The sequence below is a fragment of the Asparagus officinalis genome, chromosome 3, assembly GCF_001876935.1.
Source record: "Asparagus officinalis chromosome 3, Aspof.V1, whole genome shotgun sequence".
Taxonomy (NCBI): Eukaryota; Viridiplantae; Streptophyta; class Magnoliopsida; order Asparagales; family Asparagaceae; genus Asparagus; species Asparagus officinalis.
The window spans coordinates 50,243,191-50,256,554 of record NC_033796.1 but is presented as its reverse complement, the minus strand read 5'-3'; the positions used below and the strand labels follow the sequence as shown (position 1 = coordinate 50,256,554).

Here is a 13,364-nt window from a genome sequence, read left to right as displayed (position 1 = left end):
GAGATCTTTTGTTTTCGTTTTTTTCAATTAATTGGATTCTTACTGATGACTGTTACGCGCCGTGCGGAAGCGTGCTCAACAACCAAACGAGTCAGCGTGCGATCAGAGAAGAAAACCAAAACCAAACACGAGTGCAATTCACCAAAATACGGCACAAATCAAACCAAACACATATATTTACGTGGTTCGGCAATTGCCTACGTCCACGGGGAGAGGATGGAGAGATTTCACTATATGGAAGAGAAATACAACGGGTTATAACTCACACAATCTCTCAAATATAACCCTAACCAAAGATGTCAATTCCCTCACAACATCTCCCTCTCAAAGTGCTCAAAACAATGTTAATTCTCTCCTCCTTAAACCCTAAAAACCGCGTTTGTGTTTATACCAAACACCAATCCAAAACCAACTGGGAAAAACGATCTGGCCCAATTACCCTCTTCGCGATCGACGCGCATTACAGCTTGCCAGGCGACGCTAGAAACCCAAATTTTAGCCTTGTAAACAACACACTTTCGGTCGATCACACGAGCGTGACCGGTCGACCGACCCGAACAGGGTTACGGACCCCGTATTTTGCACGGAATCAATCGACCAGCCTATGTCGTTCGGTCGATCGACCTACAACCAAACTATAGCTGCTTCTTCTTCTTCTTCTTCTTTTTGATCTGCTTCGCCGTTCACTTCAATTCTCCACCTCGGCTAAATTTTTTCAAAACTGAGCCGACGCTAACATGAGAATCAATACGTCGTCTCAACAAATTCGGCTGCACCAATGGGGTTACCTACGTACCCCTTCTTCCAAGGGATCAAGCCGCCCGTAGTTCATCCAAATGGTCGCAAACGGTCTCAACAATCATGAATTTGCAATAAGTTTCTACAATGATTGAACTTGTTGCTCGGAACCATATTTGTGAGCATATCTTCTGGATTGTCTTTTGTGTGGACCTTCACGATCTGCACATCCCCATCTTCAAGAACATCTCGAACGAAGTGATAACGAACATCAATGTGCTTCGTTCTTGCATTAAAGGTTTGATTCTTCGCCAAATAGATAGCACTCATGCTATCACAATAAATGATGATGGATCGTTGTGAAAAACCAAGATCCTCCAAAAGTCCTTGAAGCCAAATCGCCTCCTTAATAGCATCCGTAATCGCCATATACTCTACCTCCGTCATCGACAAAGCCACCATAGACTGTAAGGTGCATCTCCAACACCTCGGCGCACGGGTTAATGTGAACACATAGCCTGTCGTCGACCGCGTTTATCCAAATCTCCAGCGTAGTCCGAATCTACGTATCCAGTACATAGCTGCCCACCGCTAGTGTTCCGCTCAATAAACACACCAACGTTGAGTGTACCTCGAATGTACCTCAAAATCCATCTCACGACATTCTAATGATCCAGACCCGAGTTGTGCATGTATCTCGAAACCATGCTTACTGCTTGTGATAAATCTGGCCTTGTACAAACCATGACGTACATCAAACTTTCAACTGTGCTCGCATATGAAGTCTTCGACATCAACTCTCTATCTTCAACTATCTTCGGTGAAAAGTCAACTGAAAGCTTCAAATGGGCTCCTAATGATACACTAACTGGCTTCGTCTCCATGCTCACATTAAATCGCTGTAGGACATTCTTTAAATAAGCCACATGTGTCAAACAAATTATGCTCCTATCTCTTTCTCTGCCGATCTCCATCCCCAAAATGCGCTTCGCTTCACCCAAATCTTTCATCTCAAACTCGCTCGAAAGCAGAATCTTCAATCTATCTATCGCGGATCTGGAAGTAAAAGATCCCAACATGTCATCGACATAAAGCAATAAGTAAATGTACGCACCTCCATGCAACTTGTGATAATACACGTAATGATCAAACTGGCTCCTAATGTACGAATGGCCAAGCATAAACCCATCAAATTGCTTATATCACTGTCGAGGAGATTGCTTCAACCCGTATAGCGATTTCTTCAACCTACAAACCAATTTCTCATTCCCCGTAGCTCGGAACCCTAATGACTGAGTCATATAGATTTCCTCATCAAGATCACTATGAAGAAATGCTATTTTCACATCCAACTGATCTAATTCTAAACCATACTATGCCACCAATGTTAGCAAAATCCAAAACGAAGAGTGCTTCACCACCGGAGAGAAGACCTCATTATAGTCAATACCTTCCTCTTATACATAGCCCTTCGCTACCAACCTAGATTTGAACCTCATGGGTGTGTCCTCAATGCCCTCCTTTTTCGTATACACTCACTTGCAACCAATATCCTTCTGCCCCTTTGGAAGCTCGACAAGCTCACATGTGTCGTTCTTGTGACGAGACTTCATCTCCTCCTACATAGCCACCTGCCATAAATCAGCCTTCCAAACTCTGCTCGACCTCTCTGAATGTAGTAGGAACCATCTCATCGACACTCTCCACCAGAAGTGCATATGCAACGACTGTGTCTATATACCTCACTGGCATCCGTATGTCTCTCCTCGGCCTCTGAACTGCAATAGAATTCTGAATCTGAGTCGTCGGTCCCTGATCCTGCTCAACTGTACCTGTATCCTCCAAATCATCGCCGTGCTCGCCTGACGTCACCTCAGTAGGCACTCTAATGGATATGGTCTCATCTGGACTATGTGGAGCTGCATCAATCTCCACCATCTGCGATATCTTCTCTGTCGGGGTGCTCTCCACCTGATGAGAGTTGGGAAGCTTCAAGATCGAAGCTTTATCAAATGTGACATCTCTACTCAGCACAATCTTCTTATCAACTGGATCCCAAATCTTGTATTCTTTGACACCACGCTTGAATCCCACAAATATAGCCTTCCTAGCCTGAGGTTCCAATTTATCAGTCTTCGCATGATAAAATGCAGGGCATCCAAATACCATGAGCTGATCATAATCGCGTGCTTGTTCTCTCGACCAAATCTTCATAGGGGTTTTCCCCTCAATCGTAGATGAAAGTAGTCTATTAATGAGATGGCTCGCATATGAAAGTGCCTCAACCCAAAAGATCTTCTCCAAACCACTCTGTAACAACAAACATCGGACCTTCTCCAGTAAAGACCGGTTCAATCTCTCTGCCACCCCATATTGCTGCGGTGTATGACTAACTGTGAAGTATCTTTCTATGCTATCGTCTCGACATAGCTGCTGAAAGGGGTCTGAAGTGTACTCGCCATCGTTGTTAGATATCAATGTCTTGATCTTTCTCCCAATCTGCAGTTCTAATCTCCTCTTCCACTCCACAAATAACTCTAGGACTTCATTCTTATGTTTCATGGTGTACACTCATAACGCCTAGAATAGTCATCCACAAACGTGATGAACCAATGTCGACCACCAAGTGATGTCGTCTTGATGGGAGTCCAAACACCCGTGTGCATGTAGTCCAAGATGTCTTTCGTCCTATGTATGGCTATCCCGAACTTCACCTTTGTCTTCTTGCCAAGAATACACTGCTCATAGAATTCTATCTTTCCACTCTTGGCTTCCTTTAATAGCTCCTACTTGCACAGTGCCTGCAGTGAATTTTTACCTGTGTGCCCCAACCTATAGTGCCAAAGTCTGTTCGCATCCGTCTCTGAAACAGTTGAAGCTACCTGGCCAATTTTAGTGCTTTCCTTCAGATAATATAGATTCCTACTACGGACTTCTTTTATCACCACCAAAGATCCCTTTAGTAACTTTTGCTACAGCGTTCTCAAAAGTCACATTGAATCCCTTTGCTTCCAAAGCTCCAACGGAAATAAGATTCTTTTTCAGCTGATGAACAAATCTCACTTCATTCAGCGCACGAACAACTCCATCATGCATCCGAATCATGTCGGTACCTATCCCACAAATGCCACAGGATTGATCATTTCCTATGACTATCACAACTCCATCGAGTTTCTCGAACGATGCAAACCAATCTCGTCGGCGAGTCACATGATAAGTACCATCAGAATCCAGCATCCAATCTGATGCATCCGCATGGTTCATTTCTGGAGTAATCAATAGAGAAAAGCATGAATCATCACCTCTAGCGACGTTCACCTCATTGGCCTTCGGGCCCTTCTTCTTGCTATTCTCCTTCTTTCTGAGCTTCAGGCAATCTCTCTTCCAATGTCATTGTTCCTTGCAGAACGCACACTGGTTCTTTGTTAATTGATGGCAGCCCCTTGACTTTGACTTGCTTCGATTACCACATCTTGGGTATGGACTCCTTCCTCTCGTCGACAAGATCTCTCCTGAAGTGCTAGCTCGGGAAGACTATTTATCATTCTTTCTCAAATCGTAATTTTTTAAAGCATTAGTCACTTCACTGTAGGTGATGGAAGATCTACTGTTCACCAAAGTGAGCACGAAGGTATCATACTCCTCATCGGGTAGGGAACCTAATAAAATAATCATTTTGTACTCATCAGATATCTTCTCATCCACGTTTGCCAAGTCTGACAACAACTTTGTATAGTTGTTCATATGAGCCGCAAGTGAGGTACCCCTGGATATCTGGAATCTGAACAATCTTCGCAAAAAGTACAACCGATTCTCAACACTCTTCGTACGGTACTTGTTGTTAAGAATCTTCTACATCTTCATCGCAGACGTCACCCCAATCACATCATATTTCAGCTCTTGTTCTAAACAAGACCTGATCACCCCCACAAGCGTTTCTATTCATCTTATCTCATATCGCCTCATCATACTTCGGTGGCCTCTCGTGGACCATGATGGTCTCTTCCAAATTTTAAGCATTGAGAGCGTTGTGTACGTCGCTCATCCACAAACAAAAATTAATTTTGCCGTCATACTTCACAATACTAATCTTAATATTTTGAAGTGCAACCTGAACTGTACTCGTCATCGTCTTATTGCTTTCACTAACTTTTTCTCTCATTGCAAACTAACTCCAATTGTAAAGAAATATTCGAAATTTGATAGAATTAAGAAATTACCCAACTGAACCCTAGATAGAATTCCAAACACGATCTCCAAACCACACGAGAGAAGCGAGATTTCCAACGGCAACTCCACAACGCTATCTCCACTGAAGCCTAAATCTCTAAGATCCAAACTTCCAACAATGAATCTTCCTCCACCCAATGCAAAGCCCTAGATCTGAAATCCTAGATCTCTGATAACAATTGTTACGCGTCGTGCGGAAGCGTATTAGACAACTAAACGAGTTGGCGTGCAATGAGAGAAGAAAACTAAAACCAAACACGAGTGCAATTCACCAAAATATGATACAAATCAAACTAAACACAGAGATTTACATGGTTCGACAATTGCCAACGTCCACAGGGAGAGGATGAAAAGATTTCACTATATGGAAGAGAAATACAATAGATTACAACTCACACAATCTCTCAAATATAACCCTAATCAAAGATCTCAACTACCTCACAATATCTTCCTCTCAAAGTGTTCAAAACAATGCTAATTCTCTCCTCCTTAAACCCTAAAAACCGTGTTTATATTTATACCAAACACCAATCCAAAACAAACTGGGAAAAACGATCTGACCTAATTACCCGCTTCGCGGTCCACCGGCTAGAAACCCAAATTTCAGCCCTGTAAACAGCACACTTTCGGTCGACCACACGAGCGTGGCTGATCGACCGACGCGAACAGGGTTACGAACCCTGTATTGTGCACGAAATCGGTCGACCGACCTATGTCGTTCGGTCGACTGGCCCGCAACCATGCTACAGGACCAGACCGCAACCAAACTGTAGCTGCTGCTTCTTCTTCTTCTTCTTTTTTTAATTTTTATTTTTTTAATATTTTTATTTTTGATCTGCTTTGCCGTTCGCTTCAATGACATCCATAAGTTTGATACGCAATCATCTCACATGCCCAAAATAATCATCAAATAATCATCCCATCATTATTTCATAGGGGCATATCAAGTATCTTAAACACCTAAGATCACACATCAGACAGCTTGACATACACGACGAAAGAGTATAGCTCTCCGTGGTGTTATGTCACTTACAAGCAGCAGAAACGCCTCTAAGCCAATTACTAGGATCAGAATTACTCTCAGAATTAACTTACCACAAAATTTCTCCAAAACAACTTACAGGTACAAACTTGAAAATGAGAATGGAAGTTAATTCAACGGCCTTTATCATTCCTCATGCAAGTCGCAATAGCAATCAGAGACCCAAGCAGAGAAAGGGAGTCCAAACGCCAGATATACATCTCTCATTATTTATACAGAACATTTTCCCCTTGAATGTGATGCAGAACGCATCATTTTTAGTTAATTATGCTGCTAACTACAAATTGAAGTATAACGTCAGTGAGACTTCCTCCCCATTTTCTTATCCATTTCTTTATGTAACTGTGCAATTGCTCTTAGGATTACCTGAAAGAAGAAAAGTTTTTTTTTTTCCGATTTAGTAACAGAATAAATTTAACGATATATTTTACTTTAGTTAGACTACATAGTAAAACAATTTCTATACCTCCGTGGTTACACTAATAAGAAAAGCTCTATCAGAGGAACCACCAAGCAAGCATTAGTATGAACTACAAGCAAACAGCACACGCCACCATTTGCGGCTGACTATGTTTCGCGTATTCCAAGGGTTTAAATAAAGCCGCAATATCTAAAGTACGGAGTTGCTTGTCAAAATGTCCAAAACATGCCTCGCAATTCATGCTCGTCATTAGTTAACCTATCAAAACGCGAAGTCTACAGTTGGAACTTGCAGACATGTAATATTGCATAAAGATTATTCTACAAGAAGCTAATTTTAGATCATTTACTTCTTCTGGAGTTCTGAAAGAAATACTGCATAACGAGTTCTTACTATAAACAAAACAAATAATCAAATTATAGTGTCGGAACTATGGGAACGCATTTGGATGTCTGTTTAATGCTTCAGTAATAAGTGTTGTTTCCTATTTGCATGAATATTTCTATACTCCTACATAGAGGCAGCGTTGCAACATAATGAAGACAAGCCATTGGAAATTGAGGATGGACGGAATTAAAGAGTGGATGTAATGAGAAAATGTCAAGAGCAATTAAATACTAATAAATGCTAGGTTCACCATCTTGCTCAACATGTCTGTCTCGTCACTTTCAAATAATGTTCTAAGGTTAGTACATGCTAATTAAGAACACTACTTTAGGCTACTTTCCAAACAAGGGAGAGAGCCTGTCATTTGCCATTGAACTCGTCTCTCGATTTTCCACTCATTTATTTGTTGATAGCATTTTCTTCATTAAGCATATACAAAGAACAGATAGGAAAAAGAGTCAATAGTTTAGCGATGGGCTGAACAAAATATCACCCTTATTTGACCAAAAAAGTTGTTAAAACACTTACAACCACTTACTTATACATTTGCTGTTTATGTTATGTGTCTAGGATATTTATTTACTTTCATTTGTACAGCAGAATCAAAGACCACCTTTAGTGGAAAAAGACTGTCAAAACATCGACTTGACAAACTAGGGTAAAATCAGTAGAAAAATATCATCTACAGAAAGTTGAGAATCAAGCCTCCTTTCTTTTGCAAAGTCAAAAAATTAAATAGTTAAAATTTTACCATACATGTAATCAATATACTACTAATACATGTATTTGTACTTTTGAATGCATGGACATAATAAAAATTCTATTTATTTATATATATTGCACTAGCCTGTTTCCATATCCTTCTGTCCTAGTTTTAAAGAACTGTTGTGTTCCGTGTCCATACCAAATTTATGTCAAGTGTTTGCGTCCATTCTTCTTAGGGAGTTGGAGGCCTTTACAAGATAAGACTGTTTTCTGTAAATATGTGCTGCTTGGATGCAACTTCCTTCTTAATAAGAAGGAAATAAGGAAACTGCAGCCAAAAAGGAGGCAAGGCAGGCTGCTTAGGTATCTAATGTTACTCATCTCTTAGACCATAACAAAATATAATGTCATAAGAGAATCACTAAGCGTTGAATCCTTGAAACATTATCTGATAGTCGGCCACTTCAATAACTTGCCATATAAAGCTAGAATTGACAGTCTTATGATTCACTTGGCCACCATGGTTCATCTTACTCAACTAATTTGCTAGGCTAATCTCAGTTGAGGACTATTTAGGCACTAAATTTTCTAAGTCAAAAGGATGTGTATGTGCTCTTTATGCACACGGAAGCACCTCCAGTGGCCTCATAAAGCTCAGAATAATTATTGAAATGATTACTTTATCCATAATGTTTCAATCTCAAAATTTCATATACAAATTACTGATACAGATCCTTGCAGCTACAAACTGTTGATGTGCTGGATTACATGTGCTTCATACTACTGTATAGACTCTAAAAAGAACGACTGGAATGTTGTTTCCACTTTTGACCATGATGGTAAATTGCATGCAGCGTATGAAACCTTGTTTAGGAGTCTTCACTAAGCTTCAACTCTTCTATAAATTTTCTAATTGATAATTCAGTTTCTCCAAAAATAGAACTAGAAATTTAAAATAGACAGTACAAATTTCTGATTTGCATAGATACCTCCTTCCCTGGAGCCTCAATTACAAGACTTCAATAAGTTTTGACTCTTCTGAAAATTTTCTAATTAATAATTCAGTTTTCCCCCCAAAACATTAAAGTAGAAAAAAGTAGAAAGTACGATCTTCTACGAGCATTCACGCAAATGCAAGCATGCATGCATGAAAGCGTACAAACATTATGACGGACGATCAGATAACTACAACAGGTTACAATCTCATAATTATAGTTACATCCCAACAAAAGAAGGTAGAATATACTATACAGCGAACCAAAGAAAGCACGAATGAGTGGGCGTGGCGTGGCGTGGTGTGTGTATTGGTGCGCACGCGCTGATAAGGGACTAGGGAGGTGGTTAGAGTTGCAGATACAGAGCACATAATTAGGGTTGAGAAGTGGACAGATTTCAGAACACAAAGAAGAAACACTATACAATCAATTTTATCTATGGCATCTCTTGTTTCAGAGATAACGCAGCCCTGTTTATAGCATTAGCGACCATGTTCTGAACTAGAGTCAAACATGCTCATGCTAAATAGAACTTCCAAAACAAATAATCAAATAGCAGGACATAATAAAATTAAACTCCTGATAAATTGCGAAATCTTCTAGCATCTCTTCTTCATCTGTGACCTCGATTAATAATAATACATTGCCATTCAGATCTACAAGCCTTAATGTAATCACATCTGAAAGTTACTCTTAATTATGTAGATCTTCAGAAGGGTGAGCATGATGACAGTGTTTCACAAGGATCCTTCCAAAAGTTAAACATAATGAAGAAACTTACATTCTCTAAAAACAATTATGAAGCATGGATTTTTTAAGAAGATAATTGTCGCAGTAGTTGACAAGCATAATATACATACAAAACGTAGAAATTTGTAATGCACTTACTTGGACTTATTCTTACTCCACATCAATTGTACACTTGAAGAGAGCCCATTCCAATGCATCTCGGATGTATCACAAATATATACATACACCACCTGCTACCACATTAAAGTTATTCTCGATCTTATGTTCTACTGATGCAGGAAGTTAATAAGCATCTGAAAATGAAACATACACTATACCTCTCATATCACGCAGGATTTGTCTCTAAAATCTGAATCTGTCAATAATGGAAATACAAAGACAATCACAAAAAAAAGGTTGAGTAGGACAAATAGTTCTATATACCTACTAACTATTTGCTGTAAGCTGATACACTAAAGGATAGGGCAACCACATAATAATGCTCCACTTTTTTTTCCTTTTGAAAGTTTCTATCGTATCTACCCATGTTAGAGGTCGTCATATGATCAGTTAGATGAAAACATTGTTTGAAATTTATCAATATAGTAATTCATCCATTTTAAACAGAATTTTTGACATTGTAGACACTTTATTGAAAAAAACATCTTGCATGTTACATGACTTCATACTTACAAATGAACCACTGTGTACACTACTCATGTCAATAGCCGCATTGTTACATGGTTTCAAATTTACAAACGAACCACTAAATACCCTACTCATGTAAATAGCAGCATTTATGCGAAGATGATTTTAAAATTTGGTCCGGTTAAAAATCTTCTGCATCTTGGTGAAACATTACAACACTAGGCTACCAAGGGAAACTAAAGAAAATGTTGTATACTACAAAGAGGACAGCTAATGCTCCTACAAAAAGGGGTTAAGGAAAATGGATGAATATGGAATACATATTACAGCTGAACTTTTACCTTTCTAAAGGTCAAGCATTTATAAAGGAGGTGTTTTAATGTTAACAAGATGGCGGTTGAAGCTCCTTGAGTCGTCGCACAACTTGATTCATTGTTGGCCTGATGGTAAGAGAATCATCAGTACACCTGACGGCCAAATGCAAGGTCTCTACCAGATCATCATGCGGTGCCACGTCCCAAAGTCCTTCAGTAAAGAACTCACGTGTCCTGCCTTTCTCAAGCAACATGCATGCCCAAGCAACAATATTAAAGCCATTACCATATGGAGAGAAGGAAGGGTCCAAGGCTTTCTTGTCCGAAATCAATTCCAAAAGGACCACACCATAGCTATAGACATCGGCTTTGTCAGAAACACGACAAGTCATCGCATATTCAGGAGCTACATATCCAAAGGTCCCAGCGACACCAGTAGTTGCATGAGTTTCAGAATTACCCAAAAGTCTCGCCAATCCAAAATCTGACAGATAGGCATTAAAATCATTATCCAACAAGATATTGCTTGGTTTCACATCGCGATGAAGGATACGTGGTACACATTGGTCATGGAGATAAGAAAGTGCTTTGGCAACATCCAAAGCAATCTTGTGCAGCATCCTCCAGTCGACAGCTCTTTTGGATCTTTCCCGTATAAACTTTTCCAAGTTGCCTCCTGGAAGATAATTATAAATGAGAAACATCTCTACATCCCCGATGTGATAACCTATCAAAGTCACAAGATTGGAATGCCTCCATCTCCCGAGAGTCTTAATTTCTGCATGAAACTGTTGAACCCCTTGGATCCTTCCTATTGAGAGTCTCTTTATAGCCACAAGAACTCCTGGTGAAATTTCTGCTTTATAGGTGGCTCCAAACCCTCCACTTCCAATGCAGTTGCTTGCATTAAAACTCCCTGTAGCTCGCACAACATTTTCATACGTCAATGGAACTCCAATGTCCACAAAAATGGTGACTTCCCGCCTTCCAAGAGAGTTGGCTGAGGACCCAGGAGCACATTTTCTTGTGTATATATAAAGGATAATTAGGACAAGAAGGACTGCGACAATAACTGATGCTGAAGTGACAGAGGCAATCTCGATAGCACTGAACCCACTGCTGCTACTCCTAGGAACGGAAACTTCTGGTGGCGGATCTGCATATATTTGTGAATCTCCATTTCGCCCCCGCGCATATGATGGTGGAATAGAAAGAGAAGACACATGGCAAGACTGGAGCAGAGGGTTGCCAGCAACACTATCACATCTAAAAGTATTGGCATTCGATGGCAAAGGCCCTGATAGGTTATTATATGACACATTAAATGTGGAGAGTGATGTCACATTAGCAAAACTGGAAGGAATCTTTCCTGAAAGCTTGTTGTTGTTCAAAAGAAGAATCGTGAGATTTTTCAAGGCCACAAGATTACTAGGAATCTCCCCTGTGAGAGAATTTGACGAAAGGTCTAACAACCAAAGAGAAAGCAACCTATTAAATTCGGAAGGAATCTGCCCAGTGAGATTGTTACTTGCTAAACTGAGATAATTCAAACGCTCCAATTTACCAACATCTGTAGGTATCTGACCCTGAAGTCGGTTCATGCTCAAGTCCAGACCAACAAGATTGCGCAGAGACCCAATACTTTGAGGAAGCATTCCCGTAATTCTATTACCAGCAACATCCAAAACTACAAGAGAAGTGCACATAGCACCTATATCTGCTGGAACTGCACCAGATATCAGATTATTGCTCAAATTAAGGATCAAACCATTGAAGGTACTGCACCTTCCAAATAGGATATCATTTAATGATCCAACAAGAGAATTCCCATCTGCCAGAAATGCATACGTAGTTTCCTTGCCAAACCCACCAGAAGGGAAAGAAGGCAAACTGCCAGAAAAATTATTCCTTCCAAAATTATGATAAACTTCAGCATTACCTGTGTATTTAGAAGAAGGAAAGACAATGCCTTTATGAGTTCTATGCTCGAAGAACGAAGAATACATTGCAGGCAAGCTATCGGGTGCGAAGGAAGGCAGAGGGCATTGTTCGTAATTAAACCTTGGAATCGTGCCCGATAACTTATTCCTGCTCACGTCGAATACAGCCATGCATGGCACTGGGAGATCCTCCCTTAGCCAACCTGTCAAATTGTTCGAGCTCACGTTAAGAAGCTTCAGATTCTTGCATCCGCCAAAACCTGCCGGAATTTCTCCAGTAAAAAGATTCTCACCCAGATTAACCATTTCCAAGCTCATGCATGCACCCCAATCCTTCGGAAACTCCCCTTCAAATGTCGTTCTTGGCGCCCAAAGTATTCTAAGCTTCGGTAAAGATGTAATCCTTTCAGAAATCCCACCCTGAAAATAATTGAACTCATCATTTTCAACATAATCCAAAGGATCGTCACTCGGCATTGGATCATAATGGTTCGAAAGCACAAGAACCGACAGCTCAACACAATCTCCAAGCTCCACAGGCAACCTACCACTCAAACTGTTCCTCGAAACATCCAAAACTCGCAGCTTTCTCAATCTCCCAAGCTCAGAAGGAACAACATCATCCAAAAGATTGGAAAACAGCATCAAATACTTCATCTCACTACAGTTCCCAACACTCCTCGGAATTCCACCAACCAAAAGGTTCCCCGACAAATCCAGCACCTCCAAACTCCGGCAGTCTCCAATCTCCTCAGGAATTCCACCCCCAATCCGATTAAACGACAAATGCAACTCCCTCAGCTTCACAAAACCCCCAACAAACTCCGGAATAGTTCCATTCAACCTGTTACCAGAAAGATCTAGGGTTTCCAACCCAACACATCTAGACAAAGATACCGGAATCTCACCAGTAAACAAGTTAGAAGCCAGATTAAGTACTCTCAATCGTCCATTCAACCTCGAAGAAGCTAGGGTTCCAGTTAGCGAGTTACCTTCAAGATCGACGACTTCGAGATTCTCCAGCTCCCAGATCTCGGCGGGGATCTCGCCAGTGAAGTTATGAAAAGGAAGCGAGAGGATCTGGAGGGCGGTGAGGTTACCAAGGGCTGCGGTGAGCGTACCGTAGAGCTTTCGGGCCGGATCGGGGCACCGGAGGCGGAACGGGCCGGATCTGGAGCAAGATGGGCCGGAGATGGATCCGGAGGAGAGGGCGGC

At 40.8% G+C, this 13,364-nt stretch overlaps 1 protein-coding gene across 1 annotated transcript; it reads right to left on the bottom strand.

Moving 5' to 3' along the window:
* LOC109835094 (LRR receptor-like serine/threonine-protein kinase RPK2) lies at nucleotides 5,869-13,364 on the bottom strand (the record flags this gene model as incomplete). The annotated part of the gene is made up of 4 exons (XM_020403091.1): nucleotides 5,869-6,376; nucleotides 9,407-9,498; nucleotides 9,586-9,623; nucleotides 10,237-13,364. A coding segment is annotated over one exon (3,087 nt), but the record flags the coding sequence as incomplete, so codon positions are not given.